At 37.0% G+C, this 18,900-nt stretch overlaps 1 protein-coding gene across 5 annotated transcripts in view; it reads left to right on the top strand.

Moving 5' to 3' along the window:
• The window catches only part of tead1b (TEA domain family member 1b), a 51,565-nt gene that overhangs the window by 16,784 nt on the left and 15,881 nt on the right, over positions 1-18,900 (top strand). For all 5 annotated transcript variants that reach the window (XM_014987588.2, XM_014987587.2, XM_014987592.2 and 2 more), the window contains exon 3: positions 17,549-17,613. In XM_014987588.2, the coding sequence (XP_014843074.2) occupies positions 17,549-17,613 (65 nt within the window). The remainder of the gene's footprint in view (positions 1-17,548; positions 17,614-18,900) is intronic.

The following is an 18,900-nucleotide window of genomic DNA, read 5'->3' as shown; positions in this document are numbered from 1 at the left end:
CATTTGTGTTCCTCTTAAGACCTAGTGTCTGTATCTGTGTCCAAAAAGTGAACATTGGTATTTTCCAAATATTGTTCTTAGATCCTTAGCTGTGCTTTTCAGTAAAATATGATGCATTGGTGACCATACAGCCAAACTACATGGTTCACATGAGTGCAAGTTTATGAGTAAAGCAACATGAACTATTAGCCAGAAGCAGATGGTACCACAGCTGCCACCAGCTGTACCCCCCTCTCTTTGCTTCGCCCTCCACTCCCCCCTCCCCGTTCCTGGCTGGGTGATGTCATGGAAAGAGGGAATATTTCTTTTTGTGATGTTGGACTGTCTCTCAGCCTGTCAGTGTGAAGTGAAAGCAGAAAATCCCGCTGAGCAGTAGCTTGCAGCTGTCATGCGACCCCTCCGGCCAAACAAAATGTAAATTTCACGAGTTGCATTGAGACCTCTCAGTGGCCACTACAAAGATGTAAGCTCAGACAACACCTCCCTCCCCACTGTCCTTTCCTCCAGCTTCTCCAACCCAAACAGAGTGTAGCTGCCCATAAATCCGGCTTTCTGCTGTGGATAAAAGCAGGTTAATTTTATTCTAGTTACAAATAAACAATCCTAAAAGGAGGGCATGTTTCTGCTTAATACTAGTGTAAAAAAAATAAAAAATCATGTAACAATATTCACATGCCCTTTCTGACATAATTGCAACTCGTCAACTTAAATAATCCAATTTAAATTGCATACATAATAATTATACCCTGCCAGATGTGTCTCTTTTTGTTTCAGAAAACATTTGTGTTTTGAAACAAGCTGAAAGACTTTTTCTTTTTTAATATTTGTGGTTCTTGCTGAGGAGACATCTGCATCGTTGTTCGGAGGTTTGTCCTACCAGATGTGCTCTGGATCTAGTTACAGATGTCCCGCCAGTAGCAGTGGCCTCAGGCTGTGTCCCTTTCTTACAGCATGAAGACTGTAAGAGGCTCCAGTACAGTGTTTGTTTGTTTTTTTTTTTTTTTAGACATTGATGGGTGAGGAGACAGAAGCGCAAAATGAAAATGGCAAAAATAATACCTAGATTAAAAAAAATCGGGATGTTTTTGAGCACTTATTTTGTTATTGATGATGCCATTGTACACTGTCTCTGTAAATCAAAATTTGGTGGTAATGTGTTGCAAACTACTGGGTGCTTGTCATTTCAGCTTTGCAACCATCACTGCGTTTTTGCAGCAGTCTTATAACAGAAAATATAACCTATTCCCAACCTCCATCAAGTAGATATCCGTCTACTGTTATAACAAAAACAATCTGTTTTGTGTGAGGAGCGTTGTTAAAAGAATCCAGTATGTGCTCAAAATTGTAGACAATTTGTCATTGAGCCCTTTAGATTGTGTAAAGAAGCCAGTAAAACATGATGGCGCTGCTGCTGACAGTTCTGAATCAGAGTGCTCCATTAAATTACCTTTTTTAAAAAATGTCAGTGAAATTAGAGTTGTTATGAGTTTGGACATTTTGTTCCACATTTCTTGTTCTCTTAAATCACTGAGAGTGACTGTTTTGGCTTGACTTTTTTTTTCCTTGTTTGATTTAGCAGACCTTTGGTAACACTTTCTAAAAATGGCCCTGATTTCATGTTGTGCCCAAAGAGATGAAGTTGAACATTGGGCTGCATTTATAAGAATAAATAAAACTTCTGCAGAGTTGTTTTGAGGTAAACTTTTATCACCTGTTGCTGCATACTGTAGGCTACCTGACTGAGATAAACTAATAACTTTTTCATTGCTTTTGGAAAGTCAAATTCAACAGTTTGTAATTATACCCGTTTGGCAAAAGACGGGTATAATTACCCGTCTTTCGTGGAAATATTTTGACTAATTTGATTGTGATTTTGATGCCATTGAAGACTCCAGTGAATTTTGATATGTTTGTCTGTCTTTAACATAAAACAACAAAGAATTTTTCCAGTCGTGATGCAAGCTACGGTTGCAGCCCTTAAAACACACCCAGTGCCAAAGAAAACCTCTCATGGCATCTGAAGTAAATGGTGGCAAAAAGAAGACAGGTATTTTGTAGTTTAGAGACTCTGGGGATGGCATAGTGTTCCATACACAGAGCTCATCACAAGAGCTGCCCTGAGTGCCCTTAAGCCCTTTGTTATCCTGGGATAGAGTGCAGTTAATTAGCAACAGTCACTATAGCAACCGTGTTGCAGTACAAAACAATTTCTAATTTCTGCTTCTTAGCCTATTGTGGTGTTTACCTGAAGGGCTTCGAATGTGCCGAGACCAGTGTTGGCTGGCACTGCGCCTTTTGTCTGAGGCTAATTGTGGCAGCACTGGAAGACACTACATCTGCATTTACTGCTTCACTAGTGCTGCAGTTTACTTAGCAGAATATGCTTTAAAAAAAAAAAAATGTAATTCAAAATGGACGACACCGCCGCCTAGCCAAAGGCCCAAGATGTGGCACTTGCATAATTTACCTGCTGTGCGCGGCTGCATTCATTTATCCTAGAAATAGAGTTGATAAGTGACACAACACGCTTCACTCAAATTGTATGTTTATTCATTGGGTTATGTATTTGCTCTACTCAGCAAGCTAAATATCATTGTCAAATATCTACCAGTTACTGTCAAGCAGAAGCAAACCAGATTTTATGCCATCTGTAGACAAATATGCTAATACTTCAGCATATTTATTAACATTAGTCCCCTTTCTTAGTGTCTTTCTGGTAGGGACGTTAGGAAAGATCAATAGTTTATGATAGTCATTATATTACATCTAATGTTTTCTAATAAAAAGTTGCAGGACCAGTAATCAAACCATTCAGTTCAAGTCTCCCTTTAAAATTGACTCAATACGTTAAGGACCCAAATATGTAGTTTGGCAATTGGATCTTATGCCTCCATCCACATGTCTTTTGATGTAAAGCTGTTCCTATCATCATTCTACTGTTTGCTCTGCCATCTCATCAGAGGTCCAGCTCAGACCCCTCCTGTGGGAACTAAGTGGCACTTGGTTTGCAGAGATGCCAAGGATGAGTTAGATATAATGAGCAGACCTGGCTTGCCCCTGATGGCCCAGTGCTGTGCTCCTCTGGGGCTCGTCTCATCGGGCCAAGCATGCTCCGAGACGGAGCGAGCGGACCTGATCCCCCCTGCTGGGCAGATAATGAGGAATTCTGGGATCAGCTCAGGCTCCCCGAGTCACCTGCATTCACTCGGAATAGAGTGTGAGGAACTTCATTGCAGGAAAGGCATCACACACCTCTAGAATAATCCCTCGTTTGCTTGCCTGCTATTGTCAGTAAGGAACTACCGTGTTTTCACACACCACGATGGTGAAAAAGTACCAATTATTTTATGGGTTGTTTCTTCAAAGAAGTAACTTTTGAAAGTGTAAATGGAATTAATACAGCTATGGTAAGTTATTTATTCAGTCTGCTGTGGCAGTATGGAGTCATGGACGAGTAATTTCATCTCACCTCAAACTCAGGTCTCACTTCTTGACAATGAATAGTCATGTGATAGAAATGTAAATTTGAATGAAATGTATTTTAATAATCACCATTGTAGTAAAACTACCCTAAACAACATAAGCATAAATGTCCCAGTAGTCTCTCTAAACATCAAAACTGATTAACAAAAGGGAAAATGGACGAACTACAATTTAACAAATTGAACATAAATGATTCCAGAAGTCGGGTTTTGACCTTTTTCAACTCAATCTTGGAAGTAAATGTAATATGAGCAATATACTTTAAATAATGTGAAATTGATGTTTTGAAAAATAATTCCACATTTATCCCCCCGTCATTTAAAAGTAACATCTTGGCACAGGTGTCAGAACCTGGTGCATGTGATCAGATGTAGGATATGTTCATTGTTCCTCACCAGTTTATATCACTGTATTTATATATGTCACTGGTTTTAGGGTAGTTAAAGCAGAACAATAGCACATGATCTGTATCTATTCCTTCCAGTTGTTTGTACAAAGAAATGGCATCGTACCTCCCATCTACACGGCTGTGTCTCCACACAAATCTTTATGGATGCAATTTCTATTTTAACTTATAATTTTGTCTCCCTGTAGGCTTCTGGTTTAACTGTTATTTTTTCAAAGTATGCATTTAAAAGTCTCAACAAACGGATCCTTTTGGCTCCATTGAAGACTGGCTTCCTCTCTTTGTAGATGGGTTTGCAGTGAATGGTTAGATAGCAGGCTGTGGCTCCATGCCTGTATGAATCAGGAGTACTCGGGGTGTGTCCCTGCTCTCTGAGGTCTGTGTGAGGCCCTCTGAGCCAGGCTTCTGGTTTCAGATTGCATGTTCCCAATTGGCTGCTTTTGTTTGACAAAAACACAGTCAGACTCCGGTTTCTTAAAGATGCAGTGTCACTTTTGGTGCTCTATTTACACAAACTTTGCAGGTTTTTTACTTGATTGCACAATATCCCAAAAATAAAATACTTATATTCTGATGACACGGCATAAAATTGATGGTACAATTTTGTGCAATCAAAATATGAATGGAATTTTAATGTTACTGCTTTGCTCTCACAAGAACATGGGGACAACACTGAAGCGCTGACACAGGCTGTCATCTCTTTCTGTGGTGGTGTGGAGAAAGGTCTTTAAACACTGAACTTCACCCCTGGAAACAAAGAAGGTCTGTAGCAGTCACTGTAAGATGATCATAGCAGTGCTGTTTTATGATCTAATGCTGAAACCGTATCCTTTTCTAAATCAAGTCAAAGTCAAAATGAGACTTATTATCTTTTTGCTCATACAGCAAAGAGCGCACCACAGAAAAAAACTAAACAAAATGACTTTAAAAAACACAAAAAGATTAAAACTACTGACTATAGACTAACGCTTTTGCGATGCATAACAAAATCAGCATCATTCTGAAAGAGAAGAAAGCAATAGAAGGGAAAATGATTATTTCACACAGAAAATTTGAATTGTAATTTTAGGGGGTATGTATTTTACATTTCATCCTGCTGTGAATTCGACCAGAAGATTAAAAGAATAAAATCGTAATATATCTTACATTTTATTTCGGCCCTCTAATTTGCTTCTGTATCTATGAAGAGGCCAATAAATAAACTTTAAATGAATTATACCTTAAACGCAAGCCCCGCCCCCTTTTGTGTTCATAATTGCAAAACAACATGCAGGACATGAAAACCCGTCATGACCACAAAGTTTGACTTTTCATTTATACATATTGGTCGCAGCCAGCATGTCTTTCTCTGTGCTCAGATGCTGAATTGATCCTGAGAGATTGAAAATATTGATTCGACTCGGTGTCTTACTTTGTTGTGGAGAAGAAGGCCAGGGCACCTTCCTGACTGTTAGCACCGTGTTCACACGTTGGACCTGCCACACTGCCAGTTCCTCGGGAGACTCATAATTACAGCAGTCCTTTCAGATTAGTCCAGCGGCCAGCCCAACTGTGGCCATATATTTCATCCTCTTTTGCCTCTCCTGAGAGGCAGACCTCCACACAGTGACCATGGCAGCCTCTACAGTAATGTATGTGATGATAAACGCGGCGGCTCCTAATTGATAGAGTGATTCAGACAAGGCCTTGCTGTGCAAATTGGTCCCCTGTGAGTATATTGCATAGAGTTGGGACCGTAGCAGGTTTCAGCTCCAGCCTTGTTTGAGAGGCACAGAGCCAGGAGAGCGGAAATAGAATGGGCTTGGACCCGCTGAGTGATAAAGAGGCTGTCTTTACGTCTGTGTACAGGCACAGTTCAGCAGAGGTTGGCTGCTGTAATCCCCTCAGTGTCTCCAGGAAGGCTCAGGTTAGTGACCTGCTGCTTTGTGATGTCTTGTAAGATTCTCAGAGAACGCCTCACCTTTAATCACCCACTGCTCAGCTAACACATTAGCTCAACCGCTCCTGACCCAGCCTCTGCAATAAAGCCTTTTATCTAGCTCAATAAGGTCATTTGAAGTTAAGTATTGATTTCTTTTGCTCTTCAGAGAAAAATGGATTTTTAAAGAGCTGTTAATTACACTTGCTCACTGCGTTATATCGAGAACTTAATTTCTGTGACTGTATTTTGTAATCCTGGCTGATACTCAGGCGTACATGTCAAATGAAAGATTTGTGTGCGGAAGCTGAATGCTCAAACTGAATGATGCATACATACCCAGAAAGCAAAAATTAAGAGCATAAATTTGGAAAATGTAACAAAAAATGTTTTCTGTTTAGGTCAGTGAAAAACGAGTGTCAGTGTTAGCAAAATGCGACAAAACTGACTTTGGATTAATGAGAATTTTACATAAATGACGGAAAACTAAATTCCTCGTGAAGAGATAGATCATGGCTCAGAATGATGAGAATTTAACCTTATAAAAAACAATTCAACAAAACAATGCCTTTAAATTCTAATTTTACATACAAGTGAACAATAAGTCAACACTGTCGATGCAGAATCGCCACAACAGAAGGATCCTCCGATGCATTATTTGGTAATGTATCATCATTAAAGGTCATGCATTTAAGTTCTCAATGCCACTAATATGCAGATGAAGCGTCACTGTCCTTGATGTTGACACTTGAAATATAATTTAATTACTTGAAAGGGAAAGTTTCCTAAAACTGGCAAGACAATTTTGTTTGCAAAAATAAACAGAAATCAAGAGCATCATCACAATGTTGTGCAAAAATATTGCTGCGTCACATTTTCCTATCATTGTGTAACCCCATTTTTGTATTCATTTAATCAGTCTGACTTAACTTCAGATTTTATAATAGCCAGTTTTTACCCTTTTCTCTGCAACAACTCTGGCCAAATTTAGATCATGTTTTCATCTCATGATCTACATTAGTTCTGACCACCTCTGGGATCACCCAAGGCCATCCAAATTAAATTGATCCTCTTCTTGTGGTTGGCTATCATCCACCCTAGAGGTTAATCAGAAAGCCATAATCCTTAAACTTTGATAACATTCTGGGAGTAAAAAAATAGAAACTAATATAGATGGCTAAACTCAAAATAATATTGGAAAATATGTTATACTTTATCCTTTTTTATTCATTGAACCAAAAGACATTAGCTGATTGTGTAAATCAAATCATCAACTTAAACAACAGGGATTCTCAGGATTGCTTTGGTGAATGAAAAAATATTATGAAGAATACAGAATAAATTTGCACGAAGGGCGAAAACAGTTTTGCCTCAGTCTGTTTTCAGTTCAGAAATCATTTCCTTGAAGCAAATGAAACAGTCTTAAGTCTTTGGCTTCTTGTTTCTCTGCTTTCTGCCCCAAATGGATCAATTTTCAACAGAAGAGCAGGAGCTGCCACATGTGTGCGAAACCAGAAAACAAGAGTCCCTCAGAGTTTGAAAACTGCTACTTACAAATTACAGCATGCTATAGGACCGCTATAATAATCACCTCCCAGTGTAAAATTGTTACAATCTAAAGCCAAAGTACTATACAAACATTGTTGTGTTTTGTATCCTTCTCAGTTATTACGTGTGTATAAGTAAAGACTGAACCAAAAACACACACGCCACATTAGGAGAGGATGAAGCTTAAAGCTTTGTGCTTTCCCCGCAGGCATTGAGATGGTTTTCACTAGTTTGAGAGTGTTGTACAGAGGAGGGATTTATGTTGTGTGGCAGAGAATAAAGCCGGCCTTTGTTGTCATCGTGGCGTCACACATGCAGCAATCGGCCTTGAAGTCTTTCTCATGTGCTAACACTTGTGAGCATGAGAGCTCAACAATGCAGGATGTTAAAGCACTCATTTGAGGTCACTGGTGGATCTTATGATGAGCGGAGATCTAAAATATTTGACTTTAGAGTGGGGAGGGGAAAAGAGATGCATGCGATTTGTTTTTGTGTGAATAGTTATCAATAAGCTAACAATTTTGCCTTTGACCTTCAAGACATGTCCAACATAATGCTGTGAATGGATAGCATGTGGATTTTCCCTTATAAAGGGGACTGTCAGGTTTTCTTTTGAAGCCTGAAGTGAGTGGTTCTTCTGTGCCTGGCCAGCAGCTTTGGTTTCCTAGTGATATTTCAAGTAAATGGCTTGCTTCCCCCTTTTCCTGTTCCCAAAACCTGGAGCGAATGCCTTCGTATTGTTGGCTTGGTCTTTTATGATGCTAATGTTTGTCTGAGACCACCGAGTCATCTATCATGGATGACAAGAGAGCTGGGGCACTGAGACGGTCAACTGCTTTCACACCTACGCACGCATAGACAAAGGCATAAAAATGAACCCTCAATTAGATACACATTTTACGTTAAAATCATCTACGTTTGTTTTTGCAAATCAGATAAACCCCGTCTTTTGCAAGTCCACATTGTGGTTTTCCTAGTGTGCCGTCACCTAGAGTCCAATTATTGATCTCTGACACTGCACAGCATACTTCAGGGACCGAAAAGGCTGGGTTTCAACTTTATTCAGGACCCCTCTGAATAGAAAAAGGCAGCTGTATTGACTCTGAAAGCTCTGAGCTCAAAATGTACACGTCCCCTGAGTTGTAATATTCCCATCATTACCGCCAAGAAACGGCTGTTTAACAGTATAGCTATGGTTGATTGATTAATCTGAAAATAAGGTAAATGTCAGTGGTATTGTTTCTCACTAAAGACTAGAGCCGGATGTTGACGTTCTTATACACAAAGGTAACAGTCGACTGTCAGTGAGTCACTGATATTTGCTTTGCTGAACTTGAGTTGGTAAGAAAAATCACTCTGATCTGCTTCTCTGTGTAGTCAGTTTGGAACAAGTCAAGTCATGACATCTGTGTATTTGTATAAATAACCTAAATCAACATCACACACAATGTATTTTTTTTTAATGTATAATCATTATCTTAAAAGAAAAAAAGTCTTGTAATTCATAAAACAAATTGAGAGAACTAAAAGCAGAGGATGGGCTAGTATCAAATTCTTATAAACTAACCTTATATGAAAAGAAGGTTTTTCCTATTGCTGCTAAAATAACATTTATTATAATAATATTTATAAAATTCAGTTAATATTATTTTTGATAGGCAGAATTAAGCAAACTAATTACACTATAGCGCTCTTTAAAATGAGTAAAAAAAAAAACAACTAAAATTAGTGTTTACAAATAATACAGATACCAGCTGATGTAAACAGAATAATTTGTCAGGCTGCATCCCGCTGCTTAACGGGCAGAGCAGCTGCAGCTAAACAACTGTAGTTTTAAAATGGCGTTAATTTAATGACAGAAATGTTTGAGTTTACACATTACCTTCTGTGTTTCGTACAACCAAATGGTTTTTTCCAAGTAGCTGGATTTGTCCTTTTTATGGAAAGTAGCAGTCTTCTCTCAGGGGCCTGACTGGTAGTGCACAGCCAACAGATGGAGGAGTGGAGTGGTGTGTCGTTTTGGTCACTGAAATACTTTTAATGAGGACAATTTCAACCTGGAGGAATAGTGTATTGTGAAAATTTAGCCTGATTAAAATCTGCAACTTTTTAAGCCCTCAGTATACTTTCATTGTGAAAGCTAGTTTGTAACAGGTACCGTATTTTCACCACTATAAGGCGCACCGGATTATAAGGCGCACCTTCAATGAATGGCCTATTTTAAAACTTTTTTCATATATAAGGCGCACCGCATTATAAGGCGCATAGAATAGACGCTAAAGTAGAGGCTGGTTATGCATCCACTAGATGGAGCTGTGCTAAAGAGAATGTCAACAAAACAGTCCGACTCCGGTCGGCGAGGAGAGCCTTCCGCGACTGGGCCGGGGCGTGGCCAGACGATGGTCACCTTTCTCCGTTCGAGCACAGCATGTTGGTGGAGAACGTGGTGCTAAATGAGCTGCAGACGACCTGATTATCAGGTTGGTAGGTAGATAGGTCAGTCAAACTTTATTAACAAACCAGCATTCTGACAACTATCCCAGCATGCACCGCGCGCTTCTTCTTCTTCTTCTACGGGCGAAAATGAAGTCGGCGGCTGCTTACCGTAGTTGCTAGACCTGTTGTGGCTCAATATTGGTCCATATATATAAGGCACACCGGATTATAAGGCGAACTGTCGGCTTTTGAGGAAATTGAAGGTTTTTAGGTGCGCCTTATAGTGCAGAAAATACGGTAATTAAAAGGATTTACAAGATGTCATTTGTTTCCCAGTTTTCAAAAAAAATGTTCATTATCCACTCTACCCACTCACAGTTTTTGTTTGTTGGGAAAGTAAATTATTTATGTCCTCCTTCTCGTTCTTAAAATTACTTGTCTTTATTTGAGGGGTTTGGAGAAAGTCTGTTTGCGGTGTCTGACTTCCAAACTTGGACCGCTCACCAACACTCAGAACACAATGTCTTTTGTACTTTGGCAAAAAAAGTTATTTCACAAAGAAGCCTTTATTGATCTACTAGATTGCTTTCTAAATGCAGATGGAGCTGTTTTCCTTTATGCACAGCACATATTAACATATGTTTTGTAACTGTGGGAGAGCTATTAATTGTTTTTAGCTTTCTCGTGAGCCTTTTAATGTTTGTTCATTAATTTTTCAATGTTTAGGTTTAAGTGAAATAGAGTGAATTGCAAAGCATTCATAAACTGAAGTACCACTTTTATGTTGCTGAGTGTTTCCGACAGACAAAGAAAAAAATTTATCAGGTAATTGATTAGGGGGAAAAAATGGCTTCATCCAGCAGTTGATAATTTTGTTACTTATTTTACTTTAAAACTTAGAACTACTAAAACCTATAATTAACATAAAAAAACAAATATGGTTTTGGAATGCCTTTCTAAGTCAATTACAGCTTAATAAAATCTTTATATGTGCTTGCGCTGTCCCTCTCTGCTCCATTCGATCAGACTCCAAATACACAGAGTCAATTTGAAGCCACATGTATGCAGGCGATCTGCCGGATGATTCTGGGCCAGGCCCGGTTCTGTCTCATGGCAGAGAGCTGGGCCAGATGTGACTGTGGTTGTGCCTGCATTAGAGGGAAATAAAAGGCTGTTACAGGAAATGGATGCTTTTAAAAGGAGGAAAAGGGGGAAAAAGGGACCAGAGCATTAACCTGTTCAAAAGACTAAACTAAGTCAGTTTTTGACTCGATATATTTCATTTAAATTTGATCGGGTATTTAGGTTGTGCAGGATTTTTAACGGCTTTTAGACTGAATAAATATGTAGGCCATTATGGTAAAAAATGAAAAAAAAGAGATTTAGCAAAGCTAACCTAGTTTAGTAAGCTTCAATAAAAATTCAAATAGGAAATTAAATTTAAGTAAAAAAAAAAAAATACAAAGTATTAATGCGGGGACATTATTTGAAGTTGATTCAAATAATGAATATTAATAATGAATATTAATCCTCTTTCGATTAATATGCAGAGCATTTTTTTTAGAAATAAGAATGAACTACTAAGTCTTACTTTTTGTCTTCCAACTGATTCACACTAATTTCTAAAAGCAAAAAGATGCGTACAATGTTGTTTGATGAAATTTCAGAAATTGTAATTTAATTAGTCTGGATTTCAAAAGTATTTAAACATAATAGTAATAAAAAATATATTTTGTTATGAAAAATAAAAAAATGTGTTATAACAGAAAATAATTTAATTTAATCATTTCAAAAAACAAGTGTGGAAACATAGAAAAATGTAAATTCTCAATTACATCAACCAAAGGCGCCAATTTAAAGGGTCTCTACCTGAAAAAAATATTTGCTGGTGTTGCATTGTGTGAAGAGGTGAAGGAAGTAAAAGGCTAATGGTCTATAGGTTTTTAAGAGCTTTGACTCTGTTGGGAAGCTCAGAAAGCCAAGGTTTTTTCACTTTAATACCTTGTGACTGTTTAAGAGAAAAATCACCATTTCTTGAATGGCTCTGTTGTACATGCAGCTCTGAACCTCAATAAGCTCATGGAGCGAGTCATAAAAATAAACTGTTCTGTAGAGACAGCAGTGGATCTTAACATTTGAACTAACTTGTGCTTGAAAACACTCAGACTATCGCTACAAAATACATTTTGTGTACACTTCACACAACAACACGTCTTTAGAGACAGAAGATAATAGTATTTATTTTTTCTTTAATTTTTTTTTTTTTTTTTTTTTTACAGCAGTTGACAATGAAACACTGGAGACTGTTTTTGCCATTTTTACAGTTCTTTGATTACCAATGCAATGCTTGTCTTTTTGTTTCTGATTTCACTATAGTGTTATTTATTTGAGCCGGAAAAATATGATTTATGTGACATAAACCCAACAAAGATTTAAAAGATACACTGAAAAACTGTATTCTTTTATTAAGTTGCAACGTGGTGCATTGTTTCTTACCATTGTATGTTCAATATAGACAATACTTCTTCAAGTGTGTTCAGGCAGAGTCTCGGTGTGGGGAATCTTTGGTTTGGGGGTTTGTTTCACATGATTTTTATCAGAATTTAAACAAAAAAAATTGCATGAAATGTCTTATTTTATTAGCCATGTAATTATAACTGAAAAAATACCTGATAAGTAAATATTGTATTTTACATAACCATTGTAAGGTAATTGGGTGGTTTGGTATTCTCAAGAGATGGAGCCTTTTTCATGTTGAGGAATACATTGAATGCCTGGGTGAGGAAAAAAAAAATTCTAGGGGACTCTTTTGAGAAAGTTGAGCTACCATCCCTTTGTGGAATTACTGCAGGAGCGCCATTCATATGTGATGGATCCTCTAGAGTACGATTCATGGAGGAAGTTCACTCAGACTACTCCACAGAACAGATCTTTCCAGGAGAACCACAATAAATATTTAATCTTTTTTTCCATTGCTTTGACTGACAGGAAAATCCTATAAACAGTAAATGTTCTCTGTTCTGAACAACTTTTGATTCCTGGACTTTGCTGTGGACTTAAATTGTAACAAGAAGCATTTTAAACAAAGAGATGACTTTGTTTAAAAGTCTACACAAGAATAACCACACTTTTATATAGTTTCTATATTTAAGTATTTAAAAAAAAAATCAGTTTTTGATTTAAAGATGTTTGTGATTACAATTCACCTTTTAGAAAAAAAAGTAACTAACCATAATTATGTTTCGAAAAGAAAAGATGAAAAACATATCACATCCTACACGGGGTTGCCCGTGTCCTGTCCTAAATATCTAATGTCCTGCAACTTTTAGATGAATCATTTCTCCAACACACCCGAATCCACTGAGTGGCTTGTTACCAGGACTCTGGCATGCTGATATTCAGCCATTTGATCCAGGTGTGTAGGTGCAGGGATGTAAAAGTTGCAGGATGTATTGTAGCTCTGGAGAACTTGACTTGGACCTTCATTCCCTACCCCGTGATTGCCAGTGTTACCCCCTATCGTTTAAATAGATACTGAGTATCGGACTGAGGTATCTTGTCTCATTCCTCACCATCTTCAAGTCACCTTACCACATCTCAATCAGATTGAGATCTTGGTTTTGGCTTTGCCCAGGACTCTTTGGTTTCTTCTTTGGTGGACTAACTGGTATGTTTAGTGTAATTGTTTTGTTGCAGCGTTCAGTTATTTTTATTTTCTACACAGTCCTGTATTTTTCTCTAACATCCTCTGAAATATGATAGAATTAATGATGGATTCTGTGATATGTCCTCCATTTGTGAACTATTTTTAGTAGGCCGCGGAATGGCTCATTTGAAATTCTTTGGGGTTGAGAATCCCTCCGCACACTCATAAGATGCCTCCTCCTGAGGCTTCAGTTCTTGTCGTGGCGTTTACTCACTCCAGCAGTCACTGCACCCCAGATGAAATGCCTGAATGCTGAGTAATGATGTTCTGATCAAATGCACCTGATGTGAACAATGTTTAATTTTGGCCATGTTAAGTGGACATACATGTGAGTTTCCTTACCGGAATTTGCATTTTTAATACACTTGACAATTTTTAAAGGTGTGTTGTTGTTGTTTTTTTTTTTTTTTTCTTCAGTTTTTATTGTTAAAACATTTAAAATTTCTAAATGTCCACATACGATCACAGGATGCTATCTATTTTGTTTTACACAACTTTATATATTATACAGCTGCAAAACCAGAAAACACTAAATTAAGATTATATTCTTGGCTATTTTTTTAACACTTTGTTCTTATTTATGAATATTTGTATGGTACAGCTACAGTTTTGATCAGGGTTAACTGGAAAACATCTATACATCTGTCACAATGTATTTTTTCCCCAGAATCATCAGTATTGCATTTTTCATTCAAAAACCTTACAGCTCTTGATAAGTGAAATAGAAATTCTGAATAACTTTCCATAATTTGATAAATAGGTTCTTGCAGACTATTTTCTGTTATACAATTACTTTCAGTGGCTTTTGAGTCAATGTATCTTAATATAGTTTATGTTAACAGCAGAAGACTTGAGTTTAAAGCTTATTTTTATTTTTAAGTTTGCTCCACTGATTTATTTAAAATAAATCATTTATTTAAAATAATATATATATATATATATATTTATTTTATTTTATTTTTATTATATATATATATACACACACTCAAATACATAACAGGTTTTCATTTGTCATCTCTTAGTAGGTGTATATTTTGTAACTATCAGATGGGGGGGGGATGTATTTGTTGTATGTTTAATGTGTATACTACCATTTTCCCCCCCAACTGCTATTGTTTTGCACTGAAGAGGGGAAAACATTCAGGCTTGCTTGGACCCACTGGGCTTTTTTCTCCAGCCTGGTGAAAAGAATGAATTATTCAGCAGTAGGCAAGCTTTCAGCTGCCCATTTGTGTGCTTTGATGTTGGAATCAGGACTTTGCATGAATGCCTGTATTGTCATGTTGCGTGTCTTCTGTGTATGAATTACTGAAAATGACGCTGATGTCTGCTTCATCAAGTAAACTTTGCAGAAAGTGCAAATCCCCAGATGTTGTGTTTTGAATGTGTAAGGTCATGTGACGAGGTTCGGACTGGCCTTGGAAAAATGCAGCTTGAAAATAATGTCAGGGTTGACCAACCAACTACAGCTAGAAGTTGAATCCCAACCTTCTACTGTTTAAATTGGAGAGTAGATGGAAACAGACTACACCTTAATTTAATACTCTGAAGATGTACACTGGCTTTAGAAAATACATTTTCAAGAGTTTGACTTTGCTTTTTTGTTTTTCTATTCGCAATATAAAAATTCACTAAAGTGAATCAAAACTGACCAAGATGGTGAGAAATAAAGTTAAAGTTTCAACTTCTGACTTGTGACTTTTGACATTGCTCTTCTATACACGTCTTAGGTGTCACCCATACACACAAGTTGATTCTTTTAATGCAAAACCTTAACAAATGTGCTCTAATGAAGATAGTTTTATTAATTTTTGGGATGTGAAACTTGGTAGACGTTGTGGCGGACCTTTTTGTTTTGTTTGCTGCCGTCTCTACTGCTTTGCAGATACTGATAGTCGTTATGATTCAGGCTGCCTGTCCTAAGATCTTGAAAAGATGAGAGCGTCCATGAACCTGGTTCCTGTTGGCATTCTTTTTTCGTTTTAGGTTTTTAGCCCCACACAAAGCAAAACTTCACTGATAGTTCATTAATCCACAAGCCTATTTTATTGACTTGGCCATATCATAAACTCTCATGCCAGAAGTGAGAACCATGAGATCAAAATCAAAATCAATGTACCTGTCATCTTTAGGTTTGTAAATAAAGGAGTATACCAGGTGGGGACAAATTGAAGATTCATCTAGGACCTCTCACACCCAAAGCGAGAGAGGTCCTAAGACTTTAAATAATGCTGTGGCCCTAAACATTTTTGTGTTTAGATTTTCTGACACTTTATTCTTCAGACAATCAAATGATTAGCTTAGATTACATCCTAAGATGCCTCTGGAGTCCTAAGACTGTATGTCACAGAATGCATGGAAGAAATGACTCTTTCAAATTAGAGCTCTTAAGTGACTTCCTCTCAAGAGAAGGTCTCAACCTCATTGTGCGTTTCCATGATATGAACAAAGATGTCCTCCAGAGAATATCAGATGTCTTCTCTCCCTCCTACATGCAATTGTGAGATTTCCTCTCATGTTCTCTTTTCTTTTGTAATGTGTTACCTTTGATGAAAAAATCTTTTCCCTCCGATTCCCCAAGATATGCTTTATTAATACACATGCTACTTTGTGATTCACTTGTCGGAGCCACAGCAAGACCTTTTAATTGATAATGAAGTATAGCTGGAGGAAAAAAAAAAGAAGCTTAATCCTGACTGGGTTTGGCAAATTTAATGGAGGAGTACTGCAGTGCCATGGCACAGACTGGCTACAGCTGGACACATAATTAGAGTGCCTCCCTATCGATAATTTGTGTAATAGTTTTGGTTGGCAGTGTGTTATTACCATATGAAAGGGCTAAGCAGGGTCAGTGCATTGCTACAGCAATTAGAGCGGAGCTGAGGGCAGAAGAATGTTTTGGGTGGTTGTTAATTGGAAATTTCTACAAAGCTATGCTTTAATTATAATTGAGTCAGGGCTGCACTGTTTTAAACCCAATATATTCAGTTGCCATTATTTTCTGTAATAGCATGAAAAGCTAGGTCTGTTTCCTTTCAAAATGTTGGGCTTTGAAGAGCCTGAGGTGGAATTAGATTAATTTTAAAGGCTCTGCTACCACTGAGCTTTTTTTTCTTCCCATGCTAATGGAGCACAGTGTTGTCACAGCAAAACTGGATCTGATTTGTTAAAATGTACATGCTTTGGAAGTAAGCATAAGGTATGTACATACCTTATGCTTACTTGTGAATTATTTTAGTACACCTTCCTTGGTAAAAGAAATAGTTTTATATTCAACAGCTACATTAAGTCAGCTGGAATGGAATGGAATTTTTGGGCCTTACTTTTTCCATACTTTTCATCCAAACAAGAAAAATGCAGAATGTAGAGTCATAAAATATCTTTTGTTGTTTTTGTCATTGCTGAGAAACCAAACTTTGAACACAAACAACATAAACAGTATTAAACACTGCTGAAAACACAGTTGTATCTTAGTCTGAATGTTGGCTCCATTAGGAGTAACACACTTCAATTCTCTTAAATTTATGTTTTTATAACAACTCATTTGGATTTTTTTTGACCCATATTCAAACATATTCCAATCAAGCTTTTGTTGGGCAGGGATATATTTTATACAGATGCAACCATCAAGTATCTTCTGTTCAATGTTAATTTTCTTTCACTATTGAATCATTTTTGAGCTGACAGATGTAAAATTGTTGGTTGCCTTTTTTTCCAAGGGATGCAAAACATAGAAGAAGAAACGTGCTTTGGAGTTCTTGAAAGAGGAATCATAAATCCAACAAAAAAAATAAACAATTCATTGATTATGCCTATCTATGCATAAAAAGCACATATCTCAAATTTATATTTAACGTTTAATAGATTTAACAAAAAATGCATCACAGTAAAGACTCTAGATGCATTTATAGAATGAAAGTGATAAGATCAGTCACCTGATTTACCAATCTCTTATCAGTGTGATAGGAAAATTTGCCCATTCCAAACTTTGCATTTCTATCTTTTTCTTCTTAGTTATTCAAATCTGTTTATCACGCTCCTGTTGTTTCAGGTCGAAACGAGCTGATAGCCAGATACATCAAGCTTCGGACTGGAAAGACAAGAACTCGCAAGCAGGTAAGACAAGTGACAAGAAGCTCCTGTCAAAGAGGTATTGTTTGCTTTTCTTGGAGCAAACAAGAAAGCTAAACAACAAAGTTTAGTCAGCCGACTTATGGGCTCCATTGGAGTGCATTGATCAGGATTTTTAGAACCTATTATCAGAACTCGCAGATAACAATTACATATCAGAAGTTTTTTTTTTCTCTTTTTTACTCTATCAGGGCTGTTAGAGTAAAAAACTTCAGTGGAAAATACACCAATTCTAAATAAAAGCTAATTGCAGTAAATTACATAGACTGGCAAAATTAAGGGATTTCCCTCTGCACTGCTATTTTTATTCTTTTAGTAATTCTGTTTACCTCAACCAAAGAGGCAACATTTACTTAATAACATAAAATTCTTCTTCTATTCTGATTTTTCCTTTTTTTTTTTAAACCTGCCTTTTTGATGGATGGTATGTATCTATCTTAAGTGGGGACTTTGAGTAGGCAAAACATTAATATGTCAGAAAACCTGTTGGTGAAATTTAAAGGCAACCTTAAGCCAAAATTTGCCGAGGTGTAGAAGAATTTTGGGCTGGGTACTTCTAGTACCCAGAAAGTACCTCCAAAATAACCTCGGGTGAGGATTCAGATCCTCTTAGTGAAAAAACAACATTGATAACAACTGGCATAGATATTACAAAATACGTTTTTATTGCAGAAGAAAACAGTTTAACTGAATTGTTTCTGCTTAATTTTTTTATGTGTAGATGATACATTCTGTTCCCACAACTATTGAAGCATTTAGTTTTATTTACTGGATCCACATACATCTGCGCTCACACAAGCAAATTAGTACCACTTCGCTCTCGCTTTTATTTTCAAGTGGGATGCATTTTATCACATGAAACAGCACTAGATACACAGCGGACAACGTGTCTTATTGTTTGACAAACAGAGAAGTACCGATTGTAAAAATAAAAAATAATAATAATATTTGTGCAAGCTTAGTCCGGTGTGTTTGAGACTTTTCCACACGACGGTGTGAGACATTCGGAGCTTCAATTGAACTGTGGTTTTCCAAAATAACTCTAATCTTTCAAGACAAACATCACATAGTGCTTCATGATGATAGGACATAACAATTAAAACATTAAATTAAAAGACGGTTAAAATGAGAAAAAACAAAAATTATGTACATAATTAAAAATTGTATTCACTAATAGTGTTTGAAAAGGTATTAATAAAAGAACAAAAGTCCTTAATTTTTGAGTTGTGTTTTGTGTAAAGTGTTTTGTAAATAGTTTTTTCAATGTTCTGC

The sequence above is a fragment of the Poecilia mexicana genome, unplaced genomic scaffold (genome assembly GCF_051168715.1).
Source record: "Poecilia mexicana isolate PSO_F unplaced genomic scaffold, ASM5116871v1 scaffold_3, whole genome shotgun sequence".
Classification (NCBI taxonomy): Eukaryota; Metazoa; Chordata; class Actinopteri; order Cyprinodontiformes; family Poeciliidae; genus Poecilia; species Poecilia mexicana.
The sequence above is the reverse complement of the archived record's forward strand: the minus strand, read 5'-3'. Positions and strand labels throughout refer to the sequence as shown.